The 25,031-nt window shown below is 38.2% G+C and overlaps 1 protein-coding gene across 5 annotated transcripts in view; it reads left to right on the top strand.

The window, feature by feature from the left end:
- The window catches only part of AP1G1 (adaptor related protein complex 1 subunit gamma 1), a 71,042-nt gene extending 49,038 nt beyond the window's left edge, over nt 1–22,004 (top strand). For all 5 annotated transcript variants that reach the window (XM_037063700.1, XM_037063699.1, XM_037063701.1 and 2 more), the window contains 12 exons: nt 957–1,097; nt 1,802–1,856; nt 6,362–6,484; nt 6,671–6,760; nt 7,394–7,521; nt 8,704–8,808; nt 10,900–11,041; nt 11,220–11,346; nt 16,644–16,751; nt 16,867–17,027; nt 20,101–20,199; nt 21,606–22,004. In XM_037063700.1, coding sequence (XP_036919595.1) covers nt 957–1,097; nt 1,802–1,856; nt 6,362–6,484; nt 6,671–6,760; nt 7,394–7,521; nt 8,704–8,808; nt 10,900–11,041; nt 11,220–11,346; nt 16,644–16,751; nt 16,867–17,027; nt 20,101–20,199; nt 21,606–21,707 — 1,381 coding nt within the window. In that variant the 3' untranslated portion in view covers nt 21,708–22,004. The remainder of the gene's footprint in view (nt 1–956; nt 1,098–1,801; nt 1,857–6,361; nt 6,485–6,670; nt 6,761–7,393; nt 7,522–8,703; nt 8,809–10,899; nt 11,042–11,219; nt 11,347–16,643; nt 16,752–16,866; nt 17,028–20,100; nt 20,200–21,605) is intronic.
- Nucleotides 22,005–25,031: the final 3,027 nt, after the last annotated feature.

Genomic DNA, 25,031 nt, shown 5'->3' with positions numbered 1-25,031 from the left:
TTGTGGCCCTCATTCTTTCTTTCAGTTTTTTCCAGCTTTATTGAGATATGTTTGACATATAACATTATGTAAATTTAAAATGTACAGTGCGTTGATTTGACAGTTATATATTGCAAAACAATTACCTCACCATAGCATTAGTTAACACCTGTGTCAAATTATATAATTGCTATTTTTTTGTTTGGTGAGAACATTTAAAGTCTACTTTCTTGGCAAATTTCAAGTATGTGATACTAACTTGAACTAACTAAGCTGCACATTAGATCCTTAGAACTTGATTATCTTATAGCCAGAAATTGGTACCCTCTGACCAACATCTGCCCCCCACCCCTCACCCCTCACCCCTCAGCCCCTCAGCCCTGGTACCCCTGTTCTAGTCTCTGTTCCTACATGTTTGGCTTTTTTGCTTTCACATTTAAGTGATACATGATAATATTTGATTTTCTCTCAGTTATTGTACTTAGCATAATGCTCTCAGGGTTTGTTTTTATTCTGATTTTCCACATATCTTTTGATATTAGCTGTTACGTTATCGTTGGACAGAAGTGGGTATAATAAAAGAGTATGGTGACTTCATATATTACATTTTTAAGGAATAATGTAGAGAGATACTATCTTTGGGTAATAATTTTGTTGCCTCTCTTTTTGAGCCTTTTAAGTATTTAAAATTTACTCTTCATACAATAGATTGTTGAACCCAAATTAAATTGTTGGTCAGTCATGTCTCTCTTAGGGATATTTGAAGAAAGTGTTGAACAAAGATTCAAAATAGAGTAACTTCGATAACTTTCATTATCTTGCATGGAAAGATTGGGATCATAGGATCATGCAAGGACATTAACACATCTATCTGCCTGTGAGTGGTGTTCAGAGAGAATATACCTGCGTCTTTGTTTCATTCCCACAGTAAATATAACAGTGATTTTTGTTGTTTTTTTAAATTTTTCCCTTGCAAGGCGTGCAATGGAATTGAGTTTTGCCCTAGTGAATGGGAATAATATCCGAGGCATGATGAAGGAATTACTTTATTTTCTGGATTCATGTGAGCCAGAATTTAAAGCAGACTGTGCATCTGGAATATTTCTTGCTGCAGAAAAGTAAGATTTAATTTTTACTTTTATTAATAAAAAATGCTTGGAGCTTTTAAAAGCATCTTCAAAACATGGGGGACATGTTGTAGACTTGTTTAAAATATGTAACATTTATTTCAATCTCCCAATTAGGAATTAGCTTTGAGAAGGTCATTATAGCAAGCATTTAAATATAGGACGATTCCCGCACCCCCCCATCCAACTTACCTACAAGTAGGGATTTATAATGCTCCTATAATCTGTTCTTTAATTTCTTATTTGTGATGCCTTTTTTATGAGGATATAGAAGTTCTGTGTACAACTTTTAGGAAGTTTTACACAGAAGTTTTTAATCTTAATACCTCAAGATTTTGGTATTACAGTTATTTCTCTACTTTCCACTATGAATTTAAGGGAACAAGTTTCTAGTCCTCTTGTTGCCTGGGTCTGGGAATAGTCCCTTTTCTTTTTTCTTTGTCCTTTCCAGCCCTGACTTCATGATTTGTTTTCTGAGACAGAGTCCCATTTCTTAGCTCAGCATCTCACATAATGTAAAACATCTGAGTTTGACAGTGTGCCATTTCAGTACCATGTGAAATGGGTATTGCTGCTAGATTTGAGGGTGAATGTCTCCAAATACAGTCACTTATGACTGTAGGCAGGATTTTTGAAAGTAATGGAGCCCAGTATAATTAATTACAGGTTCCAGTTTCTCACCTTTATTTTCTTAGGTATGCGCCTTCCAAACGATGGCATATAGACACAATTATGCGTGTTCTGACAACGGTAAGTAGCTTTTTTAAAAAAAGAATGTTCATCTGTAGGATTTTGTTTATTTTTAAAGAGAGGGGAAGGGAGAGGGGGAGAGAGAGAGAGAAACATCAATGTGTGGCAGACACATTGATTAGTTGCCTCTCACACACCCCCACTGGGGACCTGGCCCGCGACCCAGCCATGTGCCCTGACCAGGAATCGAACGGGCGACCTTTTGGTTTGCAGGTGGGCACTGAAAACACTGAGCCACACCAGCCAGGGCATGTAAGTAGCTTTTTAAAGTCAACATGCTCCGTGCTGGATATGCTGATTGAGGCAGACCAAGCCCCTGTTCTTATGAAGCTTATGTTCTAGTGGGGGAGATAGGAAATTCATGGGGAAGTGTGTGCCATACTCTCAGGCAGGGAAGGATGCTGTGAGAAAACAGTACAGCAGCACGAGGGACTAAGATGATGGCAGGGAGGGTGGGGTATGGGCAATATACCAAGTATTTTAGGTGGAATAATCAGGGCAGGTTACTCAGAGGAGCTAACATTGGAGTAGAGAATTTGTGGAAATTAACCACGCAAGATTTGGAAAAGGAGTGCACTAATCTGCCCTAACTGGTGTGGCTCAGTTGGTTGGGCGTCCGTACGCATAGTGAAAGGCCACTGGTTTGATTCCTGGTCAAGGCACATGCTGGGTGTGTAGATTTCATTCCCCAGTTGTGGCACATACGGAGACAACCAATTGATGTTCCTCTCCCTCTCTTTCTCCCTCCCTTCCCTTCTCTCTGACAGATAAGTAAATACAATATATATATATATTTAAAAAGTATACTAATACGAGAGAGGAGCAGGTGTCGCAAAGACCTTAGGTAGCAACAAGCTCGGCCTGCTCGGAGAGCAGTAAGGCAAGGGAAGGCAGAGCATGGAGTCACTAACACAGGGACTAGACTCCATGGGGTCTCACAGGAGTTTGGGGTTCATTTTGAATATGTTAGGAAGCCGCTGGAAGATTCTGAATGACTACATTTATTCTGGACTTAAAATTACAGTTTTATAAGGTATTTTTTTTCTTTGGTAGTCTTCCAGAATTTTGGAGTATTTCTGTTTATCATTCAATTAATAGACAGGGGCTAGAGATTAAAGAGTACAAATGAAATTGTAGTGGCGTATAAAGAAACTATATGTCTAATTATGTTACCAGCTGTAGATACCATAAATGAAAACATGAACAAATTTGAACATATTAAAATTTAAAATTCGTGCTGCAAAAATTTACAAAGTTAAAAGGCAAATGAAGCCCTGGCCGGGTACCCCAGTTAGTTAGAGCTCATCCCTGACACTGAAGCTGCAGTTTCGATCGATCCCCAGGCAGGGCACATACAAGAACTGACCAGTGAATACCTGATGTTTCTCCCCCCCTCTAAAATCAATAAGTAAAAAACAAAACAAAAAACAAGTGACAACTAGAGGAAAATCATTGTAAAACATAACAGCATATTAATATTCTAATTTATAAGTGATTTACAATTAATAGGAAAAACCAAACACTATAATGGAAAAATTGGCATTTGATAAGTAGTTCACAGAAAAAGAAGGAAATGGCTAGTTAACAATGAAAAATAGCCTTATTAGTAAAGAAATAGTAAGTAAAGTAAAAGTGAGGCATCACTTTACATTTATACTTTTTAATCTAATTCTTAGTATTAGCTAGAAAATAGAGAAACAGGCAGCACTCTTTACTTTAAGTGAGTGTAAAATGTTACCATCTTTCCAGAGTACAGGGTCTGTAGCATGTAGCAAAAGTCTCAGTTTGTATCTTTTAATTCATCAATTCAAGTTTTAGGACTTTATCTTGGAAAAAGAAAAGGACAATGTGCAAAATGTATATGCAATGGGCATTAAGTAAATTATGAAATATCTGTAGGAGGACATACTGTTAAAATTATGATATGTTATTATATATATATATAGTATATACATGTATGGACACAGACACATGATTGTTGCTGTGGATTTGTGTCTTTGACATACTAGTTTTCTAGTTTACCTGCAGTGAATGAATTTTGTTGAAAATTAGAAGCTAGCAAATGTACTTATTAAATGGGGAAATAGTATTCTAACAAAAGGTGTAAATTAGGACACATTATTTTCAGGCTCAAAAGAAGGGGAAAATAAGAGTTTCTGAAGAAAAATGTTTATCAAAATTCAAAACCATTTTTAAAAATGCTCCTACTTTTCGTTTTTCCTGTTGACCCATATTCTTTTATTACAGTCTTATGATTTTTTTAGCTTGTTGATGTCCAGGATTACAGTAATCAATTTTTGATTGTTAAATCACCTTTTCACCCCCTGGAATAAATCCCACATGGGTTATATGTATATAATTCCTGTTATACATTGTTGTTTGTTTTGTTAATATTTTAAAGGATTTTGCATTTATGTTCATGAGAGATACTGATATTTTTAATGATTTTCCCAATGTTTTCTTTGACCCATGTGTTATTTAGTAGTGTGTTGTTTAATCTCCAACTGTTTTGGGATTTCTCAGCTGTCTTTGTGTTACTGCGTTCTCATTTAATTCTGTATGACTTCTGTTCTTTTAAACTTAAGATGTTTTTCATGGCTCAGAACGTGGTCTGTCTTGGTGAGTGTTCCATGTGAGCTCGGGAAAGAGGTGTGTTCTGCTGTTGCTGGCTCGAGTAGTCTGTAAAAATGTCAGTTAGATCCTGTTGATGCTTTTATGTCAAACGCTGCTCTTCTTCCATTAGAATGTAAATTTCTGAGTCAAACAACAAAATATCTGCCTTTTAGCTTCTCACCTTTTCTTTTAATCATTTCCCCAAGCTACTCCGTCTTTGTTTAACACTAATGGGTATCTTAAAACAATTGAGACTTTTTAAAATTTCTCTTTTTTCTTTGCAAAATACACATCATTAGGCCTTATCTCAGTCTTTTTAATTTTTTTCTTATTTTTAAAGATTTTATTTATTAATCTTTAGAAAGATGGGAATGGAGGGAGAAAGAAAGCACGGATAGGTTGCCTCTTTCACTCCCCCAACTGGGAAACTAGCCTGCAGCCCAGGCATGTGCCCTAGCCAGGAATTGAACTCTGACCTTTGGTTCACAGGCCAACGCTTGATCTGTTGACCCACACTAGCTAGGGCTCAGTCTTGTCAATCATGTCTCTTCTGTCCAGTAATGGGAGCTTGACCCAGATGGGTTGATATCAGGCCCAGGTTTCACTGGGTGTTCTGTGCAGCCTGACTGTCATAATGCTCTAACAAGATTCAGTTTCTTCATGTGTTAAGTAGCTTTACTTGGTTCCATGGTTGCAAATAGTGTCTCAGACTTCACTGGTCCAGGGGATATAAAAAAGGGTGAATAATAAAATACAGAGTATTTCCTATTCTTGGGATTAATGGTTGACTCTGTAATATTTATAAATTCTAGTCATTAAAAGACAGTGTGATGTTTTAAATAAATACACGTTTTTTAAAAGTTACTCTTCATTTATTTCATATACCCCCCTTTGAGATGTTAATGTACATCTTTCTCACCACCTTCCAGAGGAACATGACTACTGTAGCTAACCATAGGATTTTTATTTTTTAAATCTTCACTCAAGGATATGCTTATTGATTTTAGAGAGGAAGGGGAGAGGGTGAATGGGAATAGGGGAGGGCTTCGATCACTGGCTGTAGTGTATGACATGACGCTGCAACCAGCTGAGCCAGCACCCAGCCAGCTCTAAACCCTATGATTTTAACATTGGTGTTGGGGAGCTGTGGGAAAGGGAGAGTTTGTTGTAACTCTCTTCCTAGAGAATGTATTTCTTAAATTTTTGAAATCTTATACATGGGTGTGCAAAAGTAGGTTTGCATTTGTGAGTACACAAAACACAGAATTTATTGTATTTATTTATTAATGCATCTATTTGTATTATTTGTCTTATTGTTGTTGTTAGGTAATGATGGTGTATTAGGTAATGATGGCTGGTAATTTACCTAATTTTGCTCACCACTATACCTTATCTGTTTTGTGTAGAAAAGGTCTTTCTTGAAAACATTTTTTAAAGGTTTTATTTATTTACTTTTAGTAAGGGAAGGAAGGGCTAGAAACAGGGAAAGAAACATCAGTGTGTGGTTGCCTCTTATGTAACCCCCACAGGGGTGCTGGCCCACAACCCAGGCATATGCCCTAGGCTGGGAATCAGGACACTTTCGTTCACAGGCTGGCACCACATCCACTGAACCACACCAGCTGGGGTGGTCTTTCTTGAGATTTTAAGTCTTTATATTTTCTTTTGGATAAAGAGGAGACTTTATTTCTTTTATAAAGTTAAAAAACTTAGAATATTCATTTAAATAAGTAAGACTTTGAATTATGAGCTGCTTACAAACCTGAGAGTTAAAATCAACTTTATCTTTGAGGGTGTTCTTTAGTAGTCTCCTTTTAACTACAACAACAATAGCCAACATTTGTTATCATTGCTGTGTGTTTGTAGGGGTAATTGTCTGCATTTCCTTTTAGGCAGGAAGCTATGTTCGTGATGATGCAGTCCCCAACTTGATCCAGTTAATAACCAATAGTGTAGAGATGCATGCCTATACTGTCCAGCGCTTATACAAAGCAATTCTTGGTGATTATTCTCAGGTAAGTACTTCATTTGCTCTTTTTTTCCTACTTTGGGAAGAAATTACACTTTATTTTCTTGTATGTTTTTATTACTAACACTCTATATGTGCCTCAAATTTGACCTTCATGATTAGATGACCTATGATTTACATTAATTTTTGTAAGAGTTGAAATCCTCTATAAACAGTGACTTTCTTTTGACAGCAACCTTTGGTACAAGTAGCTGCATGGTGTATAGGTGAATATGGAGATCTTCTCATATCTGGCCAATGTGAAGAGGAAGAGCCTATTCAGGTACCCCTTGTTACTCTTGGTGAAGATGGGAAAAAATAGTGGGTTTGGTTATAAGAGGGTGGTGTTTAAGAGGAGTTAAGGTTGATTCCTTGAAAACCTTTAAAAATAATAATGCCAGAATTATATTTGGAAACCTGCCAGTTTTTTGAGGCGGAACATACTGAGCCATTGTGAGACTTAAAAAACCACCTTAAGATCCATTCTCCACCTTGTCAGGCTAAAGTATATTGTTTCTCTTGCTCTGTAGCTGATTTAGATAGGAGGAAATGAAACATACAGCCATGGCGCTGTTTGCTCATTAAAGGACTGGCTTTAGGAGAACTTGTGGCAACAGTACTTGAACTCTGTAACTTTTTCTTCCTTTACTTTTGCCTCTTGAAATGAAATGTGACTCTCAGCCCCTAAATGGGTATTTTCCACTTTTTTTTTAAACCTACCTCCTTCTTGCTTTTGGTTGATGGAACAGCGTGGGCAGTTATCCTGGCAAAGTACAAATTGGGTTAGAAGCTTTGGTGATGATGGTTGTGTTGTTTTTGTGGTGGCATCCTACTTTTTGATATCAGGTTTAGATAATTACTTTCATGATGGACTGTGCATTGTCTCTCTCTCTCTCTCTCTCTTTTTTGTCCTTAGGTAACAGAAGATGAAGTGTTGGATATTTTAGAAAGTGTCCTAATCTCTAATATGTCCACCTCTGTGACACGAGGTTATGCCCTCACTGCCATTATGAAGCTTTCTACTCGATTCACCTGTACTGTAAAGTGAGTATGGGGAAAAAAGTGGGGTGAACAGGTTTTGTAATTTTTTAAAACTTTTTATTATGGAAAAGTTTGTGCAAAGGCGAAAGTAGAGAGAATAGTAAAATGAATTGCATATACCTGTGTTCACAATAACAACCATCATTTTGTGGATAATCCTTATTTCACCTATACTTTCTTTTCTGTGAGCCCCCCCCCATTGTAGTTTATTTTGAATGTAAAAAAATATGTCTCTAAAATCAGATTTCTAAAGCTCTTTTTTTTTAAAGTTGAGAAGTTATTTCCCTTTATAAGAGCTCTGGTTTTTTAATACATATTTATTTAGTTATTTTTTTGTCATCTGAGGCCATGCTTATTGGTTTTAGAGAGAGAGGAAGGTAAGGAGAAAGAGAGGGAGAGAAACATCACTATGAGAGAGAAACATTGATTAGTTGCGTCTCTCACACAACTGGGGACCAAACCAGCAAGCTAGGAATGTGCCATGACCAGGATTTGAACCTGCAACCTTTTGGTTTATGAGAAAACACTCCATCCAACTGAGCCACACCTGCCAGGGCTATTACAATATTTTGAGATGTCTGGATGGAAAAAAAAAATGTGAGGATCGTGCTGTTTAAGTCTTTCAATTCTATTTACTATTTTGAATAAAAGTCAATTATTGGATCAGGTTCCCAGCTGATCATATAAAGGTGAACTTAGACTTTCTGCTTTTACTTTTTATGTAAGGTCTTGTGAAAAATTATATTTTTGTTTTACTCTTCGAATTGTGAATTAGAAGAGTTTGGTGTTAGATAATGACCCTTTTTTGATAAAACTCTGATGCTGTGCCCCTTTTACTGAAAAAAAAAAACTCTAAAGTTATCAAGAGGATGAACAGTATAAGTTTCTTCTTTCATAGCAAATAAATAATTGATACCTTTTCCTAGAAATTTTAGGGCATGGGATATTTAATAGACAAAATTTAGTATCACAGTTATAGTAAGTATAATGGTGAATGATGGTGTTGAGGTTTATAAAGTTGGATGAAGATAAAGGAAAGGTGTTTTGTTTTTGAAAGATTATGTAAATTAAGAAAAGGCGAATATTTAAAAATTCTAATCAGAAAACTCTGGTTTAAACATCAGTTCTGTCTGTTTGTTTATTAACTTTCTTTGGGGTATTTGAATTTGTCATTGCATCCCAAAGCCGAATAAAGAAAGTGGTTTCCATCTATGGAAGCAGCATTGATGTGGAGCTCCAGCAGAGGGCAGTAGAGTATAACGCACTTTTTAAGAAATACGACCATATGAGGTAAGTGAAAGAAACTAAGCAATGCGTGTGCTTCTTTGTATCCCAAATTGTCATTATAATCCATAAAAGAGACTCATTCCTGATGCTTTATTAACTGGGCCTCACAACCCTATTTAGTCCTAACTGCTTGACTGCTTCTGTGTTGTTTATCTGCTCCATCTAGCTTCTAGAGAAAGTGTTAATTGGTCTTTGATTCCCTTTCTGCCCTTTCTTTTGGTATGGAAAGTGAGCTTAATTTTCCATTTTATTAACTTTAAGAAGTGAGAGTTGTATTTTCTCTAGAGAATCTTGTTCAGATAACATTGCTATTAATATTTTGGTACATGTCATCTTTCTTACCCTTCTGTTATGTAGTATCTTCTTAATTGGAACCTGTTACTATCTACTGATATATTTTTCTTTCATTTCAATTTCTGTACCACTAAGAAATCTGAATCTCTTGGAATCTGAGTGGGCAGTTTGTCCATTTAAGGTTTCTTGACTACTCTTTTTTAAAAGAATATTTTATTGATTATGCTATTATAGTTTTCCTAGTTTTCCCCCTTTATTCCCCTCTGCCCTGCACCCCCCATCTCTCCAGCATTCTCCCATCTTGGTTCATGTCCATGGGTTGTACATATAAGTTCTTTGAATTCTCTGTTTTCTATACCATTTTTGACCTTTCCCTGTCTATTTTATGCCTACCAATTATGCTTCTTCCTTTCCGTACCTTTTCTCTCCATTCCTCCTTCCCCCTCCCCACTGAAAGCCTTCCATGTGATGTCCATTTTTCTGATTCTGTTCCTGTTCTATTGTTTGCTTGCTTTTTGTTTTTGTTATTTTGGGGGGGGTGTTCATTTGTTGATAGTTGTGAATTTGTTGTCATTTTACTGTTCATAGTTTTGATCTTCAGTTTCTTAGATAAGTCCTTTTAACATTTCATATAATAAGGGCTTGGTGATGATGGACTCCTTTAACTTGACCTTATCTGGGAAGCACTTTATCTGCCCTTCTATTCTAAATGATAACTTTGCTGGATAGAGTAATCTGGGAAGTAGGTCCTTGCCTTTCATCACTTCAAATACTTCTTTCCAGCCCCTTATTGTCTGCAAGGTTTCCTTTGAGAAGTCAGTTGATAGTCTTATGGGCACTCCTTTGTAGGTTAAGCTTTCCTTTCCACTTGTTGCTTTTAAGATTCTCTGTTTATCTTTAATTTTGGCTAACTTCATGTTGATGTGCCTTAGTATATTCCTCTTTGGGTCGGGCTTCCTGTACTTCCTGGAAGTCTATTTCCTTCACCAGATTGGGGAAGTTTTCCTTTATTTTTTGTTCAGTTAAGTTTTTCATTTCTTGCTGCTGCTGTTCTCCTTCTGGTACCCCTATAACTCAGATCTTGGAATGTTTAAGGTTCTCCCAGAGGTTTCTAAGCTTCTCTTTTGCTCTGTTCTTTCATTTAGGCCCTATTTCTTTGTCTTGGGGCACCTGTTAAGTTGTATGGGATGGGGCCTTAGGTATTGGCCAGGGCAGGGCAACCGTCCTTGCCGAGCTGCAGTGCTGTCTGCGTGGGAGTGGCCAGAGAGGGAACAGTGCAGCTTGCCTGCTTGGTTCTTGCTCTACTTTCCAACCAATTTGCTTGTATGAGACTGGGAGTTTCTCCCAGTGCTGGCAACCACCGCCATAGTCCCCAGTCTGCTCTGAGTCTCAGTTTCCCATTTAGCCAGTCCTGCCTGCATGGTCCACTGCCTTGCCACCAGTTCTCTAGGTCCGCCTGTCTTACTGGTCTGGTTGGTCTGGTTGACTGTTTCTTTAATTCTTTGGTTGTCGGAGCTGGTTATTTATTGCTTTTAGATTGGTCGTTATCCTCCTTTTGGTTGTGTGAGGAAGTGAAGGGTTTCTGCCTACGCCTCCATCTTGGCCAGAACTCTACAGCTGTTTCTTGCCTACTCTTAAACCAGCCAGCAATTTAGGTCATGTATTCTTATAACCCACCTTCTATTTTAATGTATGGGGAGGGGAGGTGGCTTTTCATGTCAGCTCCGATATAGTTACAGTGATTGTTTTGGGTAGGGAATCTAGGTTAACTGGAATTTAACCACTTCACATTTTTTTCAGGTCTGCTCTTCTTGAGAGGATGCCTGTCATGGAAAAAGTGACCACAAATGGCCCTACTGAGATTGTGCAAACAAATGGAGAGACAGAACCAGCTCCGCTAGAGACCAAGCCACCACCTACTGGGCCACAGCCTACCAGCCAGGTAGCTTTTAATTAATTTATCTGGGGACATTACTTACAACCCATCTTTTAGCTGATTCCCTTCAGTGTTCTTAGATTGATTGAAGGTTCTCTTCCTTTTTTTAAGTGTTTAAAGAGTTTTGCATTAGGTACAGATTAGGTAAATAACCATTAAATTGAGATATTATTTTCTTGTGTAGGCCAATGATTTATTGGATTTGTTGGGAGGAAATGACATAACACCTGTTATTCCAACTGCACCTACAAGCAAACCAGCTTCTGCTGGTGGAGAACTTCTTGATTTGCTGGGAGACATCAACCTTACAGGTGAGGCCAGAGTGGAGTTATTTGATGCTGAGATAGGGGATAAAGGCCTTGGGGAAAACTGCACTTCCTGTGGACCCTCTAGCACGTCAGTCAGTTGAAGACGGGTGAGGCTGAGTCAAAAACAAGACTAGACTCTTCACAGTATCTGGGGATATAAGCCACCCTGCTAATGCTCTAGAGCCGAGATTTCAGCCTTTGTGCCCCTAGAATTTTTACAACGTGCAGTACTTGACTATTTAATTAGGGGTCCTGACCTTGTTTCCCTTAGGTTGTCAAATAAAAAAAATGACAACTGCCAACAGAGCAATAGCCATCCATTGGGAATAAATCAAAATCATACCTATTTTTTTTGTCAGATTGGCAAAATATATTTTTAGATGTGCTGCAGAATTTTAGTAATTAGTTTATATGTGCTAGAAGATGAAAAAGATTGAAAATCTCTGCTCTAGGGAATAGGATTCCTCAAAGTCCAATTTTTAATTTGGGGAGAGTAAATTGCTTATAGTATTTTTAAAATTTCGGGCTGAAAAAAGTATATATCCCAAGTCGTCTTTGCTTTACTGGTAGTTAGTATCCAAGACATCATATTTTCTTTTTTTTTTTGTTTATCCTCACCTGAGAACATGCTTACTGATTTTACAGAGAGTGTGGGGAAGGAAGGAGAGAGGGAGAAAAACATCCATGTGAAAAAACATCAATTGGTTTGCCTCTTATATGTGCCCTGACTGGGACCATACCCACAACCTAGGCATGTGCCCTTACTCAGGAACAAACCAGCAACCTTTAGCGTTGTGGAACACGGGGCAGGGCCCCAAGATGTCACTTTTTCTAGATTTCTTTCTACTCAGTGGTTAGTTTTTTTTTTTAAATTAATTAATTTATTTATTTTTAGAGGGGAAGGGAAAAAGAGAGGAAGAGAAACATCAATGTATGGTTGCTTCTCGTGCATCCCCTGCTGGGAAATGGCCCCTGCAGGGAACTGGCCTGCAACCCAGGCATGTGCCCTGACTGGGAATCGAACCGCGATCGTCTGGTTCGCAGGCCCACGCTCAATCCACTGAGCTACTCCAGCCAGGGCCATCAGTGGTTAGTTTTTAAGAGTTATGGCCATTTGTGGAAAGTGGAGAGATGTTAACCTATTAATTTCCTCCGTCCCTTCCTCCCTCTCTTCCCCTTTTCCCCTATTATTAAAGCAGTGAAAAGAAAAAATCATTATAATTATAATATTCAAATATAACTTTCATATGAGAATATTTTTCCTCATCTTTGTTTTAGTAGCAGGTGTTTGTAATTGAAGTATTTCAGTGATATTATGAACCCCTAAGTCTAAGAGTATTACTGTAGTGTATAATGTTTGGCTTAAGGGTTATATTTAGCATACATACATGACCTCAAGTAGAAAATAGCAATAGAGTAAGGATATTGGATGGCCATCTAGACTGGTATCAAAGGCTAAATTGTTTTTTTCTAACACAACAGCCTGCTGGAGCTTATAGTTTGTATGTGTTTTAAAATTTCAAACTGTTACTTCTTATGTACTTTTGAGCCATTGACAAATAGTCAACTTTAAATCCTCAGATGCCAAATCTATATTGGATATATGGAAAGATGAAAACAGTCTCATAGTTTAAACATAGTGTATAGGTGATATGCTTTGTTTGTTACACATTAACATTTCCATGTTAGTACATAGTCTTTATAATTGTAAATTTTTTAAGATTTTATTTTTACTTTTAGAGATAGGGGAAGGAGAGGCGAAAGAGAGGGAGAGCTACATCAAGGTGTGGTTGCCTCTCATGCACCCCCACTGGGCACCCTGGCCAGCAACCCAGGCACCTGTGGGAATCGAAACAGTGACCCCTTAGTTCCTAGGCTGGCACCTAGTCTACTGAACCACAGCAGCCAGGGCTACAGTTATAAATTTAAGTGGTTGTCTAATATTTCATCAAGAAGTTGTACCATTATATATTGAATTCCTCACTATTATTTGTTTCCAGATTTTTCTTCAATAAACATTACATTAATTTGTTCTTATTTTGGTTTACTTTCTTTAACTAAGTTTCTTGGTCTTTCTGCATCTGTTTAAAATAAGGATGATAAATACTTAACCTCAGAGGGTATTGGTGAGGACTGATGGCTTATTATTTGGTGCATGCATGGCTTTCAGTAGTCACTTGGTAAATGTTATTTACCTTCTCAATGTATATTGCCACCAGTTTCACTTTACAGTCATAAATACTGTATTCTATCATTTTTTAAAAGCCCTAGCAGTTGAAAAGTCTGTCTTATTATTTTGTTACTTTCAAGTTTTCCAGTTCATAGGCCAGCGCTCAATCCACTGAGCCACACCAGCTAGGGCTAATTGCAAGTTTTTCAGTTGCAGGGAATGTTTCATATATATCCACATGTTTGCATTATTTGCAAATTTCATTTTTCCACATTCCTTTTGTATCCTTAACTCATTTATCATGGAGTCTTAATGTTTTGATTTTATTCTTATTTGTTTTCCCAGTGTTACATGAAAAAGCGAAATGATGAAAAGTTAAAAAGCCTAGATTTTCTTTACTTATTCATAATGTTTTACTCACATTTTCCTATTTCTGAGTTCCAGATTCTTTTTTTTTTAAAGATTTTATTTACTCATTTTTAGAGAGAAGGGAAGGGGGGAGTAAGAGAGGGAGAGAAACATCAATGTGTGGTTACTTCTTATGTGGCCCCCACTGGGGATCTGGCCTGCAACCCAGACACATGCCCTGACTGGGAATTGAACTGGCAACCCTTTGCTTCACAGGCCCACGCTCAATTCACTGAGTTACACCAGCCAGGGCTAAAATTGTTTTGAAAATGGGAATTGTGGGAAAATTACTGGATTAGATTTATATGAACTAGGAGAATATGTGACTGTTTCTTTGTATACTTTGTTGGCAGTCTGCTTGATTGCATGTTCTGCAGTATCTCATTTGTTTTTAGCTTCTTGTGCTTTGCTTAGTCATCTGTATTTCTACCTTCCTTGCTGATTTTTAGTATTACTTTTTTCTTAATGTGTATTACTTTTTTTTAGTGTACTTGGGTATTTTTTAAGAAAAGATATTTCCCCTTTTACTTTATTTTGTTAATGTTTTTTAAAATGCTATATATCAGTTAATTTCCTAAGTAATTGAAATCTGTTTAAATATGAAATGCATTCTCTTTATTTTGTTCAATTTTCTTATGCCTCTTAGAATTCTGATTTCTGTCAGTTCATGACAGAACTTGCCCTCAATTGTGTAATCCTCATTGTTCTTATTTGGAAGGATCAGATAAAATGATAATTTGGTCATTCCCACCCCCCCCCCCATCCCTTTTCATATCAGCAATCCAGGTTGTGTCTGTGTGTGTTAAATTTTTTTATGCATTGTTTAACATGTATAAAATTCAGTAAATGCTTTGATCTACTTAGCTTTTAAAAGAAAACGTTACTGTGAGAGTTTACATTCCCTTTGTACTTCCCCCTCAAATCCGTCCCTCTTTGTTTCGGAGATAACTACTGTCTACCCTAAAGGAGCATTTAGTTTTGGTGTTCACCATTTCTGTGTGTGTCTTAATAATAGGTTTTATATTGTTTTGCCAGTTTTTACCTTTTTAGAAATGACATTCAACTGAATGTGTCCTTTTGCACCCTGCTTTTTTTGCTAAACACTGTTTTTGTGAGAATAATCTATGAATAATTCATGTTGAGTGTACAGTTGACCCTTGAACAACATGGATTTGAACTGCGTTGATCTGCTTATAAGGGGATGTTTTTCATTTGACCCATGCAGTTCAGTTGACTCTCTCAGTTTAAACTTGAATTGTTTAAAGGTGGAAATTCTCATTTATCGATCTGACTGTCATTATACATAGATTTAAAATTTTTCTCTTTATTTATTTTCAGATTTTTTAAAAAATTTATCTTTAGAAGGGAAGGGAAGGAGAGAGGGAGAGAAATATCAATGTATGGTTGCCTCTAGTGCATCCCCTGCTGGGAACTGGCCTCTGTTGGGAAGTGGCTTGCAGCGCAGGCATGTGCTCTGACTGGGAATCGAACCTCCATCTTTTGGTTCTCAGACCCTTGCTCAATCCACTGAGCTACACCAGCCAGGGCTACACATAGATTTTGAATTATATGGAAGGTTGTCATTCTTAACCCCCTGTATTATTCAAGGGCCAACTGTATTTCTAGTGCATTCACATTTTTACTGTTGTGTATGTATAGTGTTTAATTTCTTTTTAAAAAATAATTTATGTATTTATTTTTAGAGAGGGGAAGGGAGGGAGAGAAACATCAATGTGCGGGGTTGTCTTTCGCATACCCGCAATGGGGACCCGGCCTGCAGCTCAGGCGTGTGCCCTGACTGGGAATTGAATCTGTCACTGACTCTTTGATTGGCGGGCTGGCAGTCAATCCACTGAGCCACACCAGCCAGCACTGTATAGTGTTTCATTTCATCAGTGTACCACAATTTACTTATATTATTGCTGGTATTTCACAGTTAGAAACTATTTTGCTATGGATACTTCTTGTATGTGTTTCTCTGGGTACATATATAAGAAGTAATCAGAAGCATTCAGGAGGAAGGCACTGTGTCTCACCTGGGGGCAAGTTTGCCCACCAGGGCTCTCGACAGATATTTTTGGTTGTCACACTGGAGGATGCTGCTATTATATTTAATGGGCAAAAGCCAGGGGTGCTGATAAATACCCTGCAATGCACAAGACAGCTCCCCCACAACAAAGAATCATCTGACTTAAAATTTCATTAGTTTTGATGTTGAGGAACATGAGTTTAGGGGTATACTTATGCTGAACTCTACTATTGCTAAATTGTTTCTAGTTTGTTTGTACCAGTTTATATCAATAAGACAGAAGTTAGAAAGTCCTCACTGCTGCATATTCTTACTAGTATCTGGTTTATCAGATGTGGAAATTTTCATGACTGTACTGGATATGAAGCATATCCCCATGTGGCTTTACATCCCGTTTCCCTAATTACTAGTAGAGATTGAGTGTCTTTTCCCATAAGATGCCCTTTTCATTTGTGTTCCCACTTCTGGGAATGATTTGTTATGTGTTACTGTTTTTAAATTGTATTTTTTTTTTTACTGACTTGTAAGAAGATAGTTATAGTTCTGAAAACTCATCCATTTGTTATTTTGAAGCAAGCATTTTTATTCTGCCTGTGCACTTAACTTGAGATCATAATATTGTTCTCCAGTTTTTTCTTGGTCAGTTTTGTCATCCTGGGTAATAGTGACTTAATGTTGGACTATTTCCTTCAGGTGCTCCAGCTGCTGCTCCTGCCCCTGCCTCAGTCCCACAGATATCCCAGCCCCCCTTCTTGTTGGATGGGCTGTCATCACAGCCTCTTTTCAATGATATCGCTACAGGTAATTTACTGATGTTATCATTGAAGCAGTAGAAGTAGTTATTGAAGAGAGTACGTAATGATTTTTTAAATACCAGGCTGTCTACAGTTAGACTAATCTTCATGTACTTTTGCAGGCATCCCCTCCATCACAGCATACAGTAAGAATGGCTTGAAAATAGAATTCACCTTTGAACGGTCACACACCAACCCCAGTGTCACGGTGATAACGATACAGGCCTCCAACAGTACAGAGCTCGACATGACGGACTTTGTTTTCCAGGCTGCGGTGCCAAAGGTGCTCCAGGGTCTTCTTTGCCTTTTTTTATTTTTTTGAATAAAGATTTACTGACTTTAAAAAAATGCATTTGCCAAGGGACATATATTTTCATGTTTAGGGATTAAATTAAATTGGTAGATTTAGCCCAAGCTAATGATAATGTTATTATCATTAAATAATGATATCAATGAATAATGTTATCAATGAACTGTATGGTTCATTGAAGCAAGTCATTTTAATTTTTTTTTTTTTTTTTTTTTTTATTTCATTTATTTATCTTTAGAGAGGGGAAGGGAAGGAGAGAGGGAGAGAAATACCAATGTATGGTTGCCTCTCGTGAGTCCCCTGCTGGGAACTGGCCTGCAACCCAGGCATGTGCCCTGACTGGGAATTGAACCGCGATTGTGTGGTTTGCAGGCCTGTGCTCAATCCACTGAGCTACACCAGCCAGGGCTAATTCTTTTTAATGACATAAATATTCTTGGGTTTTGGGGGCATAAATGGCCTTAAAGTTAGTTATGTATTGTAGGATAAAGAAAGGACATTCTAATAAGTAGTGAGAACAGAGTTCTGTAAGGTGGTCTGTTAATGCAGGGTGTTGAGGATAGGTTGAGGATCCATTGAGGAAATGTATTGAGAATATAGCTTAACAATAACCCACAACCTTCGGACCAACTACAGTGGTAAAGGCCTAAAAAACACAAATTCTGACATGGAATTGAAGTTAATTAAGATGAGGGACTTTATTTGGAATTCTCTTGTAGAGAATTAAAAGTTCTCATCTCTTGATATATAAGTAAGAGAAACATTATTGATATAGTGACTGCATGTTTTGTAATTGAAGTTATATTTCTACCAAATCTGTTTGAAGAGTTTATGTTCTTCTTTGACTAATGAAGTATTTTTCCTTTTTTAAAAAAATTATATTTGACATTCAGTATTGTATTAGTTTCCGTTGTAGAGCATGGTGGTTAAACACAATTTACGAAGTGATCCCCCAGATAAATCTGGCATCGTGTATAGATATTACAATGTTACTGATTATATTCCCTGTGTTGTACTTTACATCTCCATGACTGTTTTGTAATTGCCAATTTATACTTAGAAAGGTTTTGAGCGAAGAAAGATTTACAATGAGGAGTGGGCAGAATTTTTCTGTAAAAGACAAAATAGTGCTTTAGGCTGTGTGGACTCAGTTGCATCTACTCCGTTCTGCTGTTGCAGTGCAAAAACAGCTGCAGACAGTGTGTGAGTGAGGAGCGTGGCTGTGTTTCAGTAAAACATTACTTACAAAAACAGGTGTCTGTTCATTCTTGGCTCTGGGCCATAGTTTGCCCGGCTCTAGTTTAAACAAAGCTAATCTAATTTTTGCAGTGACATACGAAGTATGATGTTCAGACCACACATTTTTTGAAATTTAAGTTGTTTTATTTGTGGTTACTGCTGATTTCGCACTCTCCTTTACTTGAATTTTTTGGAGCCCTAGTAATGTAGATGTTTTAGAAACAGGAAAGTGGTTTCAGTACCAGTTGTCTGACATTGAGCAAGTCAACTTAACCTCCATGCCTCAGTTTCTTCATTTGCAAAGAAGGGGGGTGTTAAGGATATCTACTTCAGGAGGGATAGATGAGGTTTATGTTCCAGGTGCTGTTTTAAGGACTTTTCCTGTGTTCAGTGCTCAGTGAGTGGTAGCTACTGCAACTTAGAGGCTCATATTTGTCACCGGAGATGCCGTTCTAGCAGCACGTCATGTCTGCCCTTACAGCGTGGCCTTGTTCTTGGTGCGGTGCTGTGCAGGGCCTGTTTACATAACATGATTTATCTTGAACTTCAAAATGTCATCTTACATAGACTCTATGATTAGTTACTATTTTTGCTTTTTATTATCTCTGAAATTGAAGTACATTTTAAAATTGATAACTTTGTCATGGTTTAATCAGCAGCCTGCTTTCTTTCTCAGTGGTACATAAAATAATGGTATGTTATAATTGATGGCATCTTACATTTAATTAAGTAAATGTAAATAAATGAATAATATTTTAGTTTACTTACATAATTTATCTTGACAATAGAATTATGAATAAGACCCAAAATAATAAACTTGGGCATTGAGATTAACTCTCTACTCTTAATAATTTTTGGCTTCAGGGAAGACTAGGTAGGCTTCCCTCCCCCCATCTCTCTTTTCTCTCCGCAGCCCTTCTTTCTCTTGCTCTCTCTGCTTTTTGTCCTCTCTTCTCTCTTCCTCTCTCCTTCTCTCCCTCTCTCTACTCTCTCCTTAATGTTGTAGAAGACTGAACTTTCAGGAAAGATTTTTAAAAGTCCTAGTATGTAGAACAGGTATACACACTATATTATGCCAGTGATACAGTTTAACCTCTGTTGCTCATAGTACTTCCATCTCTGTTCTCTGTAAGTAAACAAACAAACAAAGCCTACCAACCTGCAGCAGATTATGACTTTTGGTTTTTACAGGTCTTTTGCTGTATAAGCTATTCTGCATGTAATTTTTCTGTTAGGACCTTGTGCCTGCCTCCAGTGGAGAGATCCGTTAAGGAACTGGCTCTTTCAGCCTTTCCTTGACCCAGTCCAGCTTGTGTAGGCTTTAGAAAGCAAAAGTCCTAGTCTCGGGATCCCAGCCTGTAGTGACCGGTATGCTGGTTTGTTATTTTTACAAAGCTTTTCTTTTCATTTCTTTTTAGCTTTTTTTAGCCATAGGCACCTTTTTTTTTTTAAACCTGCATAGTTGATCAGTTACTGTTGAGTGAGCTTGCCAGAACCAGAACAGGTCACCTTTGAAAACTTGTAGGATAAAGTTCCTTCTGCCAGGAAGGCAGGAGTGGCTCATTGCTAGTTTTCATGGTCAAAGAGTTAACAATGGGGTTTTATAAATACCATGAAGTGATAGCCCACCCATGTACTACAAATTGTTGGTATCTGGAAAATAGAAAAGTAATAGCACTAGGTAAATCTGTTACGTGAACCAGTGAACCATTGTCTGGTCTGAGTATCGGAGGTTTTTCTTTGTTGCCTTTTCTGACGTTGTATTGAGTGTAAACTTTTTCTGAAGAGTGCCCTCTGTTCTCCCCAGACGTTCCAGCTGCAGCTTCTGTCTCCTAGCAGCAGCGTTGTCCCAGCGTTTAATACGGGGACCATCACACAAGTCATTAAAGTTCTGAACCCACAGAAGGTGAGTACTACATTTGAAGACAGTATCTGAGGAAGATGTAAGCGTATTTCTTGAAATAAAATTCTGCTTTGTTTCTCTGGAGTTTTTGACTCATAGTCATAAGAAATCAGTGAAAATGTCTGGTCTAACCTTGTTCTTTCGTAGATAATAAACAGAGCCCACACACATTAAATAATTGAGTGGCATCTTATTAAAATGCAACTTTTAAAAAATTCTCTATTTAGAGGCTTATAGGTCTAGCTTTTGCAAGGGGCAGGGGAAGAAGGTTAGCCCTTCTTGTCTTTATACAAGATGCAGTCTGGGGTGAGAGTGTTTGTTGAACCTAATACAATTTTGTGTAATTGTTAAGGCTGCATAGTAAAAGTGGAGACATTTTACTGAAGCAGCCAAATGAAAAAATAGCTTTAGAAACAAAATCAAGCAATATTTTTATTAATACCGTTTCAAAAAAGTAAATTGACTCCACTTAATACTTATCAGTTGACTAGTTTTCAGTTTTTGGAAATGATTCAGAGAATTTCTTCAACTTGAGAGATTTATAATAGTGCCTCATAAATACTGGTATGATTTTTCTTTTTTTATTGAATTTACTGGGGTTACATTGGTTAATGAAATTAATAGGTTTCAGGTATACAACTCTAATACATCATCTATATACAGTATTATGTCTTCACCACCCTAAGTCCAGTCTCTTTCTGTCACCACTTAGCCCCCTAATACCAGTATGATTTCATCCTCTTGTAACACTTGACTTTTCTTTGCCGTTTACTGTATTTTGAGGACCTGCCTATTGCCCAATTATATATCCCTTTGACAATCTGATACACAGAGTAAATTTTTTCTTAGTGCACTGATACTGAAATCTGCCACATAAGGGGAAAAGTACTTAAAATGGATTTTTCTTAAAACTGTTGCTGTTACCTATAAGTCAGCTTTTTTTCCTTCTTCTTTATGCCTTCGGTATGAAACAGGTTTATGTTTTCATTTATTGTAGGTTTTGCAGACAAAGCAACAGTCTACCTGAATGTAGAGCATACACTGAATTTATGTTTACCCCACTTTTCTAGAAACCTAGATACAAGGGTTGAGTCTTTCTGAAAGCACTCAGCCACTGTTAGCATGAGAGTGCTCCCGACTGGTTCTGTCCTGTTAATGCAGTTCTAGGATTGAAGCCAGCGATGTGTTCCAGAGACACATCTCCTTTGCCTAACTGCGTGACATTGGCTCTGTATCTGAGAGCTGGAGTACTACATGGTTTTTGTTGTTGTCTGCCTGTGTATCATTTTTAGGAGACAACTTTGCTTTAAAATAATTTTTTTCTCTCAAGATTAAAGGTGTATTTGTGGACTGGAAGGATTCTAAAGACTTTATTTCAACGTATAATTTGTGATTCCCTTTTCTCACAGCAACAGCTGCGAATGCGGATCAAGCTCACATATAATCACAAGGGCTCAGCAATGCAAGATCTAGCAGAGGTGAACAACTTTCCCCCTCAGTCCTGGCAGTGAGGGTCCAGCACCATTCTCGTTCTTACCCCACTCAATCAAAGGAACTCTGGGAAGGAGGTTGTGATCGCTGGCAAGTCCCCCCCAACTGTACCGTGGGCATGAGGAGCTGAAGAAAACTGTTGAGGAGGATTTCCCTAAAGTTATTGCTGACTTTGAAGCATTGTTAAAGACTAACCTCCTCTCCTCCACTGTGAGGCTGGCTGCTTCTGGAGGCCAGTTTGCACTCTTCTTCCTCTTCCCTTTTTCTGCACTTCTCTCCCCCTCCCACCTTTACAGCCAGAACCAACATTCCCTGGGCCCCTGAGGAAAAAAGCAGCTGGTCTGGAGGAGAGCTGGAATCCATGGCAAGAAAATCCATGGCAAGAAAACACTCACTGGAATCCATGGCAAGAAAACACTCACTCTGTCTTTGCAGCAAAGAGTTGCCCCTCCTTTCTACTGTGTCTCTCTGTGGACTGGGCGAAGTGGGGTATTTATTCCTCACTAGCTAGGTCACCATCTTGAGGCGCTTTTTACATCTGGTATTCAGAATGGAAGTGTAACGATGGACATTAGGGAGCCCTGCCTTTTTCTACTGGTTCCCCCAATGTTTGAAAGAGGCATTAGGCTCCTGGTAGCCTTTTCTGTGCATTGCTGTATACACACAGAAACACACGTGTATGTATGTTACCAAGAACTGGTCAGACTTTGAGAGGTTATTTGTAAACACTGGACAGATGCAGTTAAAAAGAGCTTTTGTTGAGATCAGGCCTGAAGGATGTGGTGCTCTATTTGTGATAGAAACTCCCAAGGCTCTCCCAGCCCCCCTTTCTCCCCATTCTTGAGCTGCAGTCGCGAATACTCTCCGTGACTTTCAAAATCGGTTCCCCTTAAAGTGGAAGGTAGACGACTTCTAAAAGATACCACACGTAAATAGTTGTTAATGCCCCTGTCCCTGCCACAATTTTAAAGTTTCTCTTCAGCCCGTAACTTGCCTGATGAACTATGGTAAATGGGTGGAAGGAGGAGTTCACCACTTTGAAAGATAGACTCCGTAACAGAAGCACCTCTGCCATAGGAAGAGTGAGTATCAGACTCATCCTAAGAGCGTATTGGAGTCATCCCTTTTTATTTCCTCAGCCTGGCTTGGACCTTGGCATTCCGTTTGAATTCCTCCTTCTAACTGGAATATTTGTGTTGTATCTGTAACACTGGCACTGAAATAAAGACCACACGGTTAACAAAATCTTTCCTATATTGTACTTTATGATCTTGGAATGAAGCCTTGTAGCTTCCTTACCCCTTATGCCAGAGGAATGGACACCGTAGGGTAGGAATATCCTTTCCACAGGTTGAGAAATTGGTCTCTTGAGAGAGGCCAGTCTTAGGAATATCTGTATCAAAGACTTGAGGTCTGGAGCTTTTAAAAAACTAGTAAGAGTGCCGAGTGCTATTTAGAAAGGACGCTTGTTTTCAAACCGTAACATTGAGTTGCTGGAATCCGGTAGGGTGACTCTTCTGTGGCACACGTTTAGTGTACTGTGTGTGTTCAGGTGCATGGGCACCACGTCTGATAAACTAAAGAAAAGGCAAGTCAGGCTCACCTTGCTCTTAAAATGTTGGCAGTCATTACTGTATTGAGTACAGTGTAATGACTACTTCGGCTTCAGTCTTAAAGCTGGGCACAAATATCCATTTCCCCCCTCCATTTCACCAAGCCTTTACTTAAAATCTTCAGTGTCTTGTCAAATCTAGCTCTGTATCAGATGCTAGACTATTCTAACATTTGACAAACTGGAGTTGAATTAGAAGTTCCAAAGGGGAAACTTTCTGGTCTTACTAATATACAAGAGCAAGATTTGCTAAAATTTAAAGTTTACTGGGTAAGTGGTTGACCGAGTCAAGGACAGGATATTATCTTGTGCATAGTTTTCAGTAAAGTGAGTGTGGATTGGTATGTATTTTAGACAGCTCTGAAAAATAGCCTTAGATTTCTTTGCAGACTGATTTCATTGGATGGATACTTAATTCTGTGAAACATGATCGGATTAACACAGTATTGGTGGATTTCTTCAGTAGAACTCGTCTGACATTCCTCTTTGTGGTAGAGGCTTTGTTTTCTCGCTCATGTTCATAGTTAACCAGCTCAAGTTTCTTTAGTTGAACTGAGTTGAATCTCAGAAATCTGCTGAAGACCATGCTATAAGACAGTGCTAGCTAATGGAGCTGGAACAGGTCTGCTCTAGTAGTAACATTTCCTTGGGTGATCATAGTTTTAAGGTAGAGTTTTACATGATCACCCATAGCTTTGTCTAGAAGGAATAAAAATCACGGCCTTAATACAAAGAGCGCTGTGTAGAATGTGAAGTGATTTCAGAGAGTGAACCTAAGCACTGTAGACTAGAGGCCAAATAACTGCCTAGGATACTGATGGTTATGAAGACTGTTTCAAATGATCAGATCTTCGGAAGTTTCAGCGTGCCTTAGTTTCTAGGATCAGAATTAGTTCTCTCACTTGGCCTTGCCGCTAAAAGGAGAAATCTCTTTAATTTCTACGAATACATACACATTTCAGCAATTTCTTTCCCTAGTATAACCGTTCAAGGGGGAGCACATTTGGGTAGATCTACAACTTCAGAGCCATTGTGAGGAAAGAGTGATTTCCATGGCTGTTTTAATAACTTTGGGGTGAAGCAGCGAGCCTACACACAATTACTTGGACAGTTTCACATGCACTTTTACCTCATTTTTTCCTCTTCCGGAGTGGTTTGTATCTTCTCCCTTTCTCTGTGCTCTGCGCCCTCCTCCTACCCTCAGTAACCCTGCAGGAGAATTAGTGTAAATTATCTCCAATGACAGCAGGAAGGGTGCTTTACCCGAGAAGCCTGTCCCACAGTGCTCCAGTTCTGTTCCCTTTGCAGTAATTTGGAGAGTCAGGGAATGTTTTATGCTGTGTATGATGAACTGCTTTTCATTTTAAGGTCTTTCTCATTTAAAGAAACATTCCTCAATGTAACTCTTGGTAGGGGATTCTTTCCTCTTGCTAGGTTAAAGATGTGGTTTGTACCCCTGATCTGTCCCAGTCATATGAGAAAATAGACTTTTAATACTGTCCAGCACTAACGGTTTGAGTATTTCTATCTATTTGGACATGCTTTCCACTTTTATGTTCACCTAGAAGAGGTTGACGGTTAGGGGATACTGTTTTTGAGATTCAACTTCATTATCTTCTGCATTGGAAAATATTTGGGCTGCGAGAACTAGGGGAAAGCATTTGAATGTGTATATTTTCTTCCTAGTGAATGTATTTTATCCACACTGTCCTAAACCGAGCAAGTTCAAGAG

The sequence above is a fragment of the Sturnira hondurensis genome, unplaced genomic scaffold (assembly GCF_014824575.4).
Source record: "Sturnira hondurensis isolate 20B ecotype Veracruz unplaced genomic scaffold, ASM1482457v3 Scaffold0014745, whole genome shotgun sequence".
Taxonomy (NCBI): domain Eukaryota; kingdom Metazoa; phylum Chordata; class Mammalia; order Chiroptera; family Phyllostomidae; genus Sturnira; species Sturnira hondurensis.
Note: the sequence above shows the minus strand (reverse complement) of the source record. Positions and strands in the feature narration are given on the sequence as shown.